The 14,551-nt window shown below is 45.6% G+C and overlaps 1 protein-coding gene across 3 annotated transcripts in view; it reads left to right on the forward strand.

Annotated features, from left to right (window-relative positions):
- Window positions 1-14,551, forward strand: part of kcnh7 (potassium channel, voltage gated eag related subfamily H, member 7) — a 57,332-nt gene that overhangs the window by 22,468 nt on the left and 20,313 nt on the right. Inside the window, exons 4-12 of one of the 3 annotated variants that reach the window (XM_035149880.2) lie at window positions 1,172-1,651; window positions 2,276-2,296; window positions 3,473-3,496; window positions 4,183-4,397; window positions 7,915-8,340; window positions 11,107-11,338; window positions 11,425-11,592; window positions 11,894-12,093; window positions 13,725-13,968. In XM_035149880.2, the coding sequence (XP_035005771.2) occupies window positions 1,172-1,651; window positions 2,276-2,296; window positions 3,473-3,496; window positions 4,183-4,397; window positions 7,915-8,340; window positions 11,107-11,338; window positions 11,425-11,592; window positions 11,894-12,093; window positions 13,725-13,968 (2,010 nt within the window). The remainder of the gene's footprint in view (window positions 1-1,171; window positions 1,652-2,275; window positions 2,297-3,472; window positions 3,497-4,182; window positions 4,398-7,914; window positions 8,341-11,106; window positions 11,339-11,424; window positions 11,593-11,893; window positions 12,094-13,724; window positions 13,969-14,551) is intronic. The other 2 variants (XM_047339026.1, XM_047339027.1) reach the window with 2 other exon arrangements.

Raw genomic sequence — 14,551 nt, forward strand, 5'->3', positions numbered from 1 at the left:
AAGATTTACGACTTGTTTCCTCCTGCTGCACCGTCAAGGTTGAGCTGCAGCTTCAAATCCTGCTCTGAATCACCACTTAAACGCAAATTATCTTCTCCGGCATCATCAGCATCTGACGAGAGACTTTATTTAAACACTCTACGCTGACTGAAACAGACGCAGAGCAATTTGTGGGAAATTACTTTCTTTCCTTCTCATCCTAGTGGAAGCGGCAATAAGGAAGATAAAGATGCACGCTGCTCTCTGCTGAGCCTTAAACATTAATCCTGTTCTCTGGTTTACCACCTATTGTGTCTCTTAATACATCCTCGGCTCCTCCACTCTTTGCAGAGATGCACAAATAAACAAAAATGTGCTTTAATTTGCTTAAAATCCAAAAGGGGCGTGGCGATTCCCCTCGTTCAGCAGTGAGACTGAGACATGCATTCTCATATGTAAAGCATATGTTCAGGCGACTAAATGATTCACAACATGCAGCCCATGCTTTGCCGTCCATATGTGAGATGCTGTGAGCGTGAGAGACTCTCACGTGACGTGTGTGCAGATATTTTCAGATCATTCTAAATGTGCATGTTTGCAAACGGTACGTGTGTGTGTGCATGTTGCAAAGAACTCATGTGAACTCTTTCTTCACCTTATCCAAGACAGCAGCATCATAAATATAATTTTGTCTCCATCATCTCCCCAGGAACCGTCAATCACTCATTCAAATCTCAATGCCCCACTACCATTATAATATTTCAGCAGATGTCCTCCTCTATGAATAATTGAAGGAAATTGAACTCGTGCCTGAGGCGGAGTGGGCATTAGTGGTCTTTTCTTTTTTAAGATATCTGCATTGGCAGGCTTTTCACTGCTATTGGCAAACAAGTATGAAATATCAGCAGGGACGTTGGAGACTGAAGCAGGTTCTGGTGCGAACGCACGAGGAAAAACAAAACGCATGGTCAGTGGGGGTTGTGTGGATCCCACGGGCTCATTAAAGAAACTGCTGGTTGTGTGCTGTGTGAGCAAATGTAACAATAATTGAGTGATTTAACAATCCTCAGATTTTATGTGACGTTGCCTGAAGCTGCTCCACACTCCAAACTGTTGTCAGATGGATGCATTAGTATGGATTAATGTGACAACAATAGATTCAGAGTGACACTTTTCTCTTCTCCTCCGTCAGGGAAAGGGAGATTCTTTCGCTTCCGTTTCCCGGCCTTACAGCTCCTGGGCATCAGCAAGCAGTCCCTGCCCCAGGAAGACCCAGACGCCGTCATGGTGGACTCCCCTCGCCACAGCGATGGCTCAGTGGCGACGCACGACTACCAGCTCCCCACCACCCGCGAGAGCTGCAGCCCCTCCTACGCTAATGACACCCGGGCCCTCATCGCCCCCAGCCACTGCTCCACCCCTGTGTCCGGGCCTTTGGACCACTCGTCGCCCAAAGGCCCCTGGGACAGGATGTACCAGGACCGAGCCATCACCCAGAACCAACACCAGAACCAGGAGGACACGTTTAACGCTGTCCCGTCAATCCCAGGCAACACGCCAACCGCCTCCAGGGAAAGCGTGTGCAGTATTCGCAGAGCCTCGTCCGTGCATGACATGGACGGCTTTGGGGCCAACTCCAAGATGGCGTTCAGAGACAGACATGCCAGTGAAGGTAGGAAGCTGCTGCTACTCTGCCCCAGATATTTGCTGTAAAACTAACAAACAAACACCACAACATTTTCTATTCTGGGATTTTTAGTTTTGTGAATGTTTAAAATATTAAATCAAATGACATTTTCCGATCATTTTACTCGAGAGCTGGGAGGAAAAGTTCCAGAAAACACCCGGAGAAACTGCCTCAAACATTTTGTTCTCACATATTCCTCATGACAAACACTCACTATATTAATAACTGAGCTCCCTGTTAATCCCAAAAATAGGAGATGCGAGATGTGCCAGTCTCTTAATCAGTTTTATGGTGATTCATCATCTACAGCGTGTGTTATTGATCTAAATCGCTCATTAGCCTTTTGGCCCATCATTGCTTTCAGGGTAGAGGCGCCCCAGACGAGCCCAGAGTTCTCCAGGCCAATCAGTCCACCCCCTTATCTGCAGTCATCATTCAAATAGCTCCCAGTGGCTGACACACTAATATATCTACTTCAGTGTAATGAATTGTATATGGGGACAGTGGTTAACTCCAGCCCCCATTTGTCATTATAAAACCAGAAATCCGTCTCTCATCCCCACTCCCCCCTTTTCTCCCCTCTCCGACACCGTGCCGCTGCCGTCACAGACAACGGTCGCAACCTCAAAGGTAACGTGCTGCATCTGGGCTTGTGGAGTTTTAGATAAATACACATGTGCTGCATAAAGCCTGCTTGCTGCATGACTTTCCCACATGACTGAGGTTTGTGTTGAATGCAAATGCCACATGACTGACAGTGTGTTTCTGCAAGTTCTCTGCGTGGAGCCTCAAACCGCAGGCACGGCACTAAATGGCTAAGTCTCGGTGCACATGAGCTGCTGAGTCCACGCTCGTCGCCCAGGGGACGGCTCAGTAGAATCAAAGACACTGACCTCTGCACGCGCTTGCATGAAGCGACACATTAAAACCTCTCTCCTGGTTTCGCACATTGAAGAAAATCAATGAAGCTTCTCTGAATGATACCTCCCACTGTCTGTAACCTGTTCTCCCTCTAACCCCTGCTCCTCATGTCTTAGAGAATGAAAAGAGACTGTGTTGCTCACCCTCGTATTTCTCCTCTAATTAAATGCGATGGAACTGTATTTTATGCTGCATGCATTTCACTGTATGAATTCTCTCCAGACCGAACCTGGTCACTGTCTTGTTTAGTGACGCACTCATGTTTAAATGTGATCAGAATTCTACTGTAACAGATGCTGATGTGTTGTCTTGTCACTTTTATGAATATTTGAATTCCCAGAGCTGCTGAAGTGCTGATGAATGTGATAACTGAAGTCATTCCCTGTCGAGTCATCACACTTATGCGCAGGGAGGGAAATATCTTTTAATTTTGAATTTTGTATGTACTTTTATATCAATATTAAAATTAGGACCGAACTTTCTGGAGTTCTTGATGACCTCTATCTAATAATATATAGTATGCATATTTGGAGAACTGTTCATCTTATCGGCTTCAAACCTGCTGTGTTTATTTTTAAGGGCCCGAGTAAGTGCAGTGTTGAATTAGGTGCGATTTGGACTCACAGTACGTTCAGTATTAATACATTTTGCATAAACAGGCGACCAGTGATCTGTAGCAGCAGCAGCTCTGAAAAAGTTTGATAATTAGGATCGAGTCCATGTTTCTCACAAATCAACATGCCAGGTTTCCGACTGTAGCCCAGAAGTGTGATGACTTGACACGGGAATAATCCAGTAATGTTCTTTGACCCTGCAATCCAAGCACCCTTCCATAAATCCACTTTTCCCTTCACCTCCTATTTCTTCTCTCTCCTGGTCTGCTAGTATCTCGCTCCTGGATGGCTGTCGGTATGGCTTCAGCTTTTTTTTGGTTTTATTTTTCTAAGTTCTACTTTATTTTTACGACTGCGATGATTTTTCCTCACTGTGGCATGTATTGAAGCTGCGCATGCAATCTCTCATCCGCTGCTGTCTGTTCCTCCGTCCTTGACTCTCAATCACCGTACTGTACTGTTGTGAACATGTGGGGGACGGCCTGAATCAGCAATTCTCTCTTTTTCACTTTTGATCCCTCTCATCGGGCCACATGTGTAGTGTGTGTGAAGTGCTGTCACGTATTGTTACGATGTCGAATGCTTTCCCCAGAATCCAGGGCGTTAATGTCAGATTGTGTGAGGCTGTAAACTCTTCATTAGACGGATGGATGGTTTGACTAACTGTGTGAAGTTGCATTCTTTGATTGTGCGTTGAATCCACCAACCGTGTTCTTCATTATCCTTTAATGAGAAATTTTGAAAGGCCTGTTCATCCTAGACGGGTCAATCAGAGGGTGTGGAGTTTATATTTCAGCATCTGTGGTATCCTCCGTGTTGTGTGGTTGAGGGCCGCTCCATTCTCACTATCCATGTCACGTGAAACCTAGACCGTTCCCTGATCAAATCACGAGGCCTGTTAGATCCACAATAGCCCGACAACGCCACGAGACGCGGCGACTTTTAACGATGACACCCTCCTGCTGTCGCTTTCTCTTTCAGGCCCGCTGAGCCAGATCAAATCCAGCCTGCTCGGCTCCACCTCCGAGTCCAACATCAATAAGTACAGCACCATCAACAAGATCCCACTCATCACGCTCAACTTCTCCGAGGCTAACAACGAGAAGAAGTGCCCCTCGCCTCCGTCCTCCGAGAAAACCATCATCGCCCCGAAAGTCAAGGACCGCACGCACAACGTCACAGACAAGGTCACGCAGGTAAAACGCACACATTTTTTTTACAAATATGTTAAAAATCCCATAAAACAAACCAGCAAACTGCTGCATTTTTTAATTATTCATCCAACCAATCATTTGTTAATCATCTGAAGTTTTGCAAACAGAAGTTGGGAAACAGTGGAATGTTCAGAAGATCAGTTGCTATCAACACAAACCATGCAGGCTTGATTTGTAGCCTCTCCTGCACACACACACACACACACACACACACACACACACACACACACACACGCCCTGCTGTCTGTGAGCCTCAGGGTGATTAATTGAAGCTCAAAGGGTCTGATACGTGTAACAGCGGAGTTGTCTATCTCTTGTGGCAGGATACTCTTACCGGTGCCAGACAGCATCCAGAGCTCGGGCCGTCATTCTAGAGTTACCGACAGGGTTAGAGGTCATTCTCACCTTCCCTGCTAGAGCGGAGAGAGACAACCCTCTGTAAGTTAATGTATCGCCAGAAGTGGGCCCAAGCCGCTCTCCAAACCACTGGTCAGGTCTCTCATTAAAGGTGTAACGGATAGAGGGCAGAAGTGGAGCCCTGCTCAAAGGCAGCGTCAGGTTAAGGCCTCGGACTGGAGCCAGCGGCAGAGACGGAGCCGACTGTGGTGACCTCTGCGTCCAGCGTTAAAGTCAAAGTTATGAAGCAGCACAGAGGGCCGGCTGCGTAATGTGCTTTTAATGGACTTTTGGCTCAGTAGACGACCTGAAAACCTGTCGGCGAGTAAAGTGTGTTTCGTTAAAGAGGTGTGTGTGTGTGTGTGTGTGTGTGTGTGTGGCTGGCTGCAGTATAGTCATAACTCCTGCCTCCACCGTGTTGGCAGATGGGACATGGGCCAAAAGTAGTTGTTATCACACTGATATGTGTCAGTTACGTTTGGTTTTAAATATATAATGTGTAACAATTCTTTATTTAAATGTCTACAATTGACTACACCTATGTTATATATTTTGTTGACTTTAACATGTTAGGTCTTTTGTTATCGTTTTAGTGGTTGAAGTTACATATTGTACGTTTAATTAGTTATGTGATGCTATCAAAAAGGGGTCAAACGTCATGATTGACAGCTGAGACTGACTCAGGATTAGTCGAGCACGTGTAAGATGGCAGCATTCGTAACCGAGATATTTTGGGAAGTAGAGACGCATTGTTGATCTTCATATAGAGTCTGTGTATATCACATTTCATTGTCAGATTCATGTTTACCAGTAACACCCCTGGTCTCCCACTAGGTGCACGCTGTTAGGAATATTAAATATTAAACCAACAAACAGACACACAAGACATGGAGGGATCGCACAGGTCTTCCACTTCCTCGACACACTTGACTGCGGGGAACACACAGCGACAGCAGATGTCTTGAAAGCAGCTCCGGACTCCTCTGAGTTTATGTGATCAATGCGCCTGAGCAGACACACACACTCTCTCCCGGCCTCCCGGCTCCCACAGGCAGATACTAGAGGGCTCACTCACCAAGAAAATGCAGAAAACACACTCGTACAACTCGCATGCTGTTTCCTACATTTTCTCACGGCATGCGTCCCGAGCACTATTTTACGTTTGTGTCTGGATTGAAACTGAATCCGAATCAAACCGGTGATACATGCTTCATTTTTTAATGATGGAGGATTTACCACAGAAACATGGAACAACCCTCCTCTCATAAATAATACCCCGACAGTGCAGACCGAAACAGAACCAGCGGAGGGGAGAAAGCTAATGCTCGTTTGCATGTCGTTTGAAGCGCAGCCAAACAAAGGAACAAGCCGAGCATTATCTCACCAGGGACTTCATTTGCGCCAAGTGCACTTAGCTACAGTAGGTGTGCTAAATAATTAAGATGGAATCTTTTATTCAGAAACAGACTGTCATTCTGCCGTCAGCCGACTCCTCCCGGGCTCCCGAGCTGTAACGCATCAATACTCAAAGCTGCTGGTGCGGTACAGAGTTACCGTCTTGTTTGTATCATCACTGTTCATCATAATCTGCATGATAATGCTGCATTGTTAGGGCGACATCTAACGACCTTGAGGGAATTTCTTGAAACATACAAACGGAGAATTTCTTAAACTGATTAGATATCAGGGGTCAAAGGTCATGGTGACCTCATGTGAGGAGAAATACAGACACTGAAACTGCAGTGGCCGGTGGAGGCATTCAACTTGAAAACATTGAGGTAAATTTGTATGTGGTGTAATTTCCTTTTTGTACTTGTTCCTCTATTTTCAAAAAAAAGTCAACAGTAATTTCACTTTGACTTGTGGCCGTAATGAAACAAGCATTCAAATCGCCCGTCCTTAATAAAGTGGCAGCTCGATGAATAATAGAACACGTTCCCATTGTCTGTACTGCTGGTTTCTGATTGATTTCAAAGGTTATCCCATAGCGTTTGACCCTTAGCACCACGCAAAGGGTTTCTAATAACAAATCCAATTATTAACACTTGAGCCGTTATCTCGAGCATTAGATCGTCCCTCTGTACCCTCGGTCCTCCCCTCTCGTTTGTAATGGCGACCGGGCCACAGATAACGGGGACGTGTGATAGGCGACGTTTGCCAAAACAGAGTCGTTTCAGGTCCCTTCTTTCTGTCACGTCCCCTTGCTCCTCGCTGTCGCACGGTAATTGTCTCTCTGCCCTCGCAGCTCATGTTCTTTACCTCGAAGCTACAATAATCAGCAGTGAGAGCTGCTTATTGAAGTGTCAGACACAGATGAATAGATGTGTCCTCCGCCCGCACCTGTAATTACTTCCGAGTCATTGGGGCTGTTATCCCAAATGGTCCGTGACGCTGCTATAATATTGATGTTAAAAGCCATGTGGGTATATATGATAACTGCAAAAACAGAGGTACTAATAGTGGCTGGAAGGGATTTTACTCTCATACACATTGTGATTTCATGGAGGCTGATTATTTAATGCAAAAATGTTGTGCATATTTCTTTTTTTTACCTGAAATGATTTAGTTTTCTGCAAGATTCCAGATACTTTTTTTCCCCAGGTGATCTTATTCAGCTGTAATTGCGATCTTAGTGTTTTTCTCAAGCTTATGAAATCCTGGTCCTGCTCCTGTGCAAAGAAATATTTTATGCATAGTTAAAGTTTTAAATTATTAGGCCAGAAGCAGGTTTTTCATCCTTCACTTACCACCTGAATGATTTATCTGGTGAGTAATCTGCACATGCATTAGGAAAATTATCCAAACTCAAAACCTGAAAACTTCCTGTTTTCTCAGGCAGTTGAAAAGTTGTGTTAGCATAAGATTCAGTGTCATAAAAGGATGTGAATTGAATATATTTAATGCCACAGTGTTATCGTCTGGTCTTATTGGTTCAGGACCCATAGAGTCGATTTTACATTCTTTAAATCCCTGTACCCTTGAAGGAGAGACACAATGACTATATGTTGCTTTACACTTGAGTTGAATGACTCTATTCTTTCAAAGATTGTGTTTTATTTTTTCTGATCTTCTGCTTTGGTAAATTCTCCGTCCTCCTCGTCAGGTTCTGTCTCTGGGGGCAGATGTTCTCCCCGAGTACAAGCTCCAGACGACGCGCATCGACAGGTGGACCATCCTCCACTACAGCCCCTTCAAAGCCGTGTGGGACTGGCTCATCCTGCTGCTGGTCATCTACACGGCCATTTTCACGCCCTACTCCGCCGCCTTCCTCCTCAACGACATCGAGGAGCAGAGGAGGCGGGAGTGCGGCTACTCCTGCTCGCCGCTGAACGTGGTGGACCTGATTGTGGACATCATGTTCATCGTGGACATCCTCATCAACTTCAGGACCACTTACGTCAACATCAACGAGGAGGTGGTGAGCCACCCGGCCAAGATCGCCATCCACTACTTTAAAGGCTGGTTCCTCATAGACATGGTGGCCGCCATCCCCTTTGACCTGCTCATCTTCGGCTCAGGGTCAGATGAGGTGAGTGGGGGGACAGTCAGTTTATCAATCTGTCAGTTGCTCCTGACATTTCTCACGTTGGGACAGTTTCATGCACCTGATTCTACTTTTCAAACACACAAACGTCTGTGTCACATTGCTCGTCTGCGTTGTTTCATGCCAGAGCTGCAGCCAATCCGTCCCTCCTGTGTTTCTCATGTGTCATGACAGCCACAACTCCGGCGGACATATTTCTATGAATGTTTACAAAACTAAACCAATCTGACGCTCGGCTGTCACATCTGCTTCCCTCCTCCCGCTCCAGACTGGAAGGCCTGGGGCGATCACAATCAGTTAAAAAGGTCTCTGCCTCCCTCACCAATCTGGCTGCGAGAAACTATTTTGTTCGTGTGCGTCTGAGGGAGTCGGCTGAGCGAGTTATCTAATGCTCAGAAAGAGCGGTTCAGAGAGTGCAGTTACAGCAGAGGACATCAATCTGAACATGAGCCTGAGATACTGAACATCTACTGTATACTCAGTGCCTATGACCAAGTATTACAACCACTTCAAAGGAAAAACATTAAGTCCTAAGCTTATGAGAGTTAAACCTGTAATATTCTGACTTTATTTTCATAGTATTATCAGTTGTATACATGTTGTATGTACTGAGAATAGAGTCGTTATATTACGAGGACAATAAGATGCAATTTTATAATTTCCAAGTCAAAATGTTAAATTTTCTGAGAATAAAATATGAGAAAAAAAGACATAACGTTACAATAATAAAGTCACATAATTTAGTTTTTACACTGAGGCAGAACCAAAACACATTGAGGAGAATCACACTACTTAATGTAAAATGTGTGAAGGGAGGATATGTGATATTAACACACACACACACACACACACACACACACACACACACACACACACACACACACACACACACACACACACACACACACACACACACACAAAGCCCTGTTGTCAGTGCTCTGGATTGCTGAGTCAGTATTTAGCATGAGGTGTGTTTCTGTGAGGGAGTCCATGGCTGCAGGCTGCCACTGACTGGCAGCTGGAGAGAAGAGAGCCGACAGCTGAGCGACACCGCGGCACCATGTATGTCCTCCTCACGCAGCCTGACGACTGGTGCGCTGACAGAAAGTGTCCTCCCGTCACGGCTCACACTGACAAAAAAATGTATTTTTAGCTCCTTCCGTTCTCCAGAAGAAACTGAAAATAACACATCCATGTACAGTTTTAGCTCTTGTCTTTCAGGTGTGTTATTTTAGCCCTCTGCGCAGAGACGGGGACTATTTTTAGACATGATCTCATGCACCTTTGTTGCCTGGAAACCGTCTTTGACAATGTTCAGATATTTTCTCTTTATTGCTGATTTCATTAGAAACATAGCAGCTTTAAAATCTCCCTGGAGAGATTCGTTTTTCTGAGTCTCAGTCAGAGTTAAGCTGGCAAATGAAAACAAATGGCGCGGTGCTGAATTTGCCTGCGGAGGCCATTTGAGCTCGTCCGTCATTTTCATATCAGTATCCAGTTGAGGTTATTTGCCTTTTACTTCCACACTCACAATCACACAGTGGTCAAATGGGAGGTAATTGCAAATCATGAAGTCTTTTGCTTCTGAACCAGAATTCAAATATCACTTCCCCTCTTTCCTGATCAGGCCAGAGTGAATTTGTGCTCCTAAACAAATGCAACAAACAAGTATTACTCAGGAATAAATAACATAAACACGGTCAGTGAAACCGGATGATTATTATTCAAGATTGACTCTCATTTGCATTCATATTAAACTGACTGACTAAACTGACTAAAACTGACTAAATTGACTTTTTCCTGCTCACTACAGCACAAAAAGGCTTTTACGGCAGATGTATGTGAAGTAGAGGTAGATGCAGCCCACGTAGGTGATGACACAGAGTCAGAAGTTTACATCCAAAGCTCTGGTGGTGTTTTAAAGCGCCAGATGGCCTGAGGGATATTCGGCGGATGTGTTTAATACAGCTGGTTGCTAATGGGAGATTTAGCATCACTCCTCAGCAGAAAAACGCCTCAGACTTACTGTGAGACCAGATTTTAATCAACACTACACTTTGTGTGCTGCGTACAACATGGCGGTGCTGGTGCACGCTCGGAGCAGATCCTTGGAGCAGCCTCATCTTTCTCTGCGTATGATTTATTCACTGTTTTTGCACGGCGGTGATTGATGGCGGTGATTCAGGGGATTTAATGGACCTGTCTTTCTCGCCTCCCTCCTGATTCCGAAGTCTCACTTATTGTGTTTACAGATTGCACACCACTAATAGATCAGGACTTAAGTCCTGATCTATTGGTGAGCATGCTGCATGCTGCAGCATTGGTGAGCATGCTGCCCCCCCTCCCCAGTCCCTTACTTCCCTTGCATAGCCTGTGTGTTAGTTTAGTCCAGCTCGAAAACGGAGACGGGGGATTAAAGAAGGCGATGTGTGTGCACTGTACATTCTGAGGGGCTGCAAAAAAATCTTCTTGCAATCATCATATTCAAAAGTGCCTCATCATCCTTCATGTCTTTATTCCACTTCCTCTTAAAGCCTGATTTCCATGATTTCCCTTATCCTGAGCTGATTGTCCTCATGACGCTGAGAGGCGACAGACAACTTGTTCACTTTGCAGCAAACTCCCTCTGATTTCAGATTTTGGATTTGTGAGGATTTATTCAAAAAATAGAAAATCACTTTTTAAAAAATGTTCATGAACTCGATTCTCAGCAAAGAACAGTCCTGACTCAGATTTTCCTCTGTTTCTTAGACCACCACTCTGATTGGTCTGCTGAAGACGGCCCGTCTCTTGCGGCTGGTGCGCGTCGCCCGCAAGTTGGACCGCTACTCTGAGTACGGCGCCGCTGTCCTCATGCTGCTCATGTGCATCTTCGCCCTCATCGCCCACTGGCTGGCCTGCATCTGGTACGCCATCGGCAACGTGGAGAAGCCGTACCTCGAGCACAAGATCGGATGGCTGGACAACCTGGGGGTGTCCATAGGTGACCTTATTTATCTTCTGATGCCAAAGACATGATACACACATTTTGCAGTATTTTTAACGTACTATTTTTGTTATTCCTTGCAGGAAAAAAGTACAACTACAGTGACCCCAGCTCAGGCCCCTCCATCAAAGATAAGTACGTCACGGCGCTCTATTTCACCTTCAGCAGTCTGACCAGTGTGGGCTTTGGGAACGTCTCCCCCAACACCAACTCTGAGAAAATCTTCTCCATCTGCGTCATGCTCATTGGATGTGAGTGAGCAGCTGAGTCACACTCAGACAGTTATTATGATCCTGTCATCGCTGAAACTCCTCTGTAATCAGGCTGCAGCACACACACTGTATTTCATGGAGAATCTTAACCTTAATGGAGGGTTTTTAAAGATAAGCACTCTGATACAAGACATTAATTCAATAGTTAAACCTTCTAAAGGAAACATTCACATATTTATTTCAACATGAATGTGCAGTTATCACAGAAAATGAAGGTATTTTATATGAGCAGCCTCAGCTTCCACAGCTCAATGCTCCACCTGTATCGCTTCTCTCCCAGCTCTAATGTACGCCAGCATCTTTGGGAACGTGTCCGCCATCATACAGCGGTTGTACTCGGGCACAGCCAGGTATCACCTCCAGATGCTCCGGGTCAAAGAGTTCATCCGCTTCCACCAGATCCCCAACCCGCTGCGGCAGCGGCTGGAGGAGTACTTCCAACACGCCTGGACGTACACCAACGGCATCGACATGAATATGGTACGAGAGGAGAGTGTGTGTGTGTTTGATTTAATCCGAGGACGAGACTCATTTGTGTGATATCTTGTCCCTGAAAAATGCTCTTACCACATCGATGTAAAGTCATTTCATCAGGATGATACTGTTTAATGCTAAGTCACAGCCGCAGGTTAAATGAAAGCTGCAGTTGCTGCTCATGCACACGGTAACTGCAGCGTTTGTCTTCATGATGCTGTTCTTATATAAGTTTGTCTTTTCCATGTCTGCCTCATGTCAAATGGAATGACCCCACCACTCTGGTAAGAGCAGGAGGTACATGTGTTAACACAACTAACATCCATATGTTGCTCAGTGGTAGAGCTTAGCTGTGCCTGACACTCGTAGTGGAATGCTCTAAGTTCTTAGCTTTAACACACAGAAGACAACACATGTGTGGCTTTTGTCATTATTGTCCCAAACATGCATGCTATTAAAGGTGCCGCACTGTTTTATCTGTTACACAACTTACTGAACATACACAAACCCAACCACACTGTAACCTGCTGCATCATAATTGGGTTTACCAGATTAACTTGCATGCCAAGGCACATTAACACTGAGTGTTTCCTGCAGGCCACAGTAATAGTCTATCAGTGGTAGACTTGCATGTGGCCCTGCCTCCAGGTCCCTGTCTTTGCATGAAATCTGTGTATTCAAACATAACCCCATGATGCTCATCTGCTACCAGAGACAGAGTGAATCATGCCTGTGAGAGTGGGCACAGCCGCGCCGGGCACTGCCAGGTTTCCCTCCCGGCGTGGGAGGCTTGGCTGCACGCTCCGCGGCGGCACCTGCGCTTGCCAAGTGTTGTTCAGTCTTTCCTTTCCAAATCTACTGATCGGCTTTTGTTCCGAGCAACAACGAATAAAAAGCCCGTCAGAGCCAGATAAACCAGTTCGGTCTGCATTTCCTCTCCTGTCAGTAGCACATTGTATTGTATGTGTAAATGACAAAAGAGGAAATAAGTGTTGTCTTGTCCCCCGTGTGTCCTTGAAGCCCCTCTCCCTGCCCTCGAGTGTGTGTCGTCTAAAAGTAAAGTGTTCCTTTACAGTCCGTTCTGTCCCTGCTCCCTATCTTTGTCTTTACGAGGGTAAGTGGATTACAAGTTGGATTCTCTTTATTGTATATTTTGATTATACTTTTAACAGTCTCCCAGGCTAACTCGGATGGGTAGGAAAGCTCAATTTTAATATTTATTCCCATAATATTGAGGAATGTTTCAAGATTAATTATTATTTCTGCTTTTTGCTCATGCACATTCCAGGTAATGGTTTGTAGAATAAAGTCAGTGAAACAAACCTGTCATTTATCTGCAGCTTCTCAGTCCCTAAGTGTTGTGTGTTGTCTGCTGAAAGGCTCAGTGAAAACATTAGCTCTGTGTTGGAGGGCGTTGCAGGCGTTTTTCTACTGCGGCAGGTTATAGGTTTTGAGAAGAAGGAAAGAACACAAGTGGCAATTGTACCAAATTTCTGCTCAATTTGACCTGCAACCAAACTGAACATTTAAAAATCAGCACATCATCTCTGACAGCTTGTAAAAGATAATACAAAAACACTTCTATATCTCATGTAATCACACTGTAACCATGTGCGTTCCACACTCAGGTCCTGAAGGGTTTCCCTGAGTGCCTGCAGGCGGATATCTGCCTCCACCTCAACACAAACCTCCTCCAGGGCTGTAAGGCGTTCCGCGGGGCCACCAAGGGCTGCCTCCGGGCGCTGGCCATGCGGTTCAAGACCACCCACGCGCCCCCCGGAGACACCTTGGTCCACAGCGGAGACGTGCTCACCGCGCTTTACTTTGTCTCGCGCGGCTCCATCGAAATCCTCAAAGACGACGTGGTGGTGGCCATCCTGGGTGGGTCTATACTCTACACCTCCATAACCTCATTATCATTCTCTTCTCTCCACCAAAACTGTTTCTAATGAGCCCACTCACCAAGAGTCACATCCACGCATGTCCCTCCAGCTCTGGGTCTGCTCTGGAAATATCTCTGTTGAACAATAAAATAAAATAAAATGTCTGAAAACCTTCTACTGGACATAGATATTTTTAAAAGGCTGTTGGAGACCAGGTCAGAGGAAGGAGAGAATGCCATGCATACCCCATGTAGAAAAACTTCTTGTACACAAAACATCTCAACATTTCTAATTAGCCATTGTTGAGCCAAGTCAAAAACCAACCCACTTCAAAAGCCAGCACAGCTACTCCTGTCGTCCCAGCCCGAGCTCACCTAGACGGGGGCGGGCCAGTGAAGTAAGGACGCCTCTGTGCTGCTGTGATATGTCTGGGTTGGCAGCTGAGATCCCTGTTGGGCACGTTGTAATAACTTACTTCAAAGAACGGTGTGATTGCTGCCTCGCAGTCGTGCCAGAGATGAAGGCGGAGGACGGAGAAGCGTGGGGGAGGACACATGGTGGGACGAGAGTAACACGGGATA

The sequence above is a fragment of the Hippoglossus stenolepis genome, chromosome 24 (genome assembly GCF_022539355.2).
Source record: "Hippoglossus stenolepis isolate QCI-W04-F060 chromosome 24, HSTE1.2, whole genome shotgun sequence".
NCBI lineage: Eukaryota > Metazoa > Chordata > Actinopteri > Pleuronectiformes > Pleuronectidae > Hippoglossus > Hippoglossus stenolepis.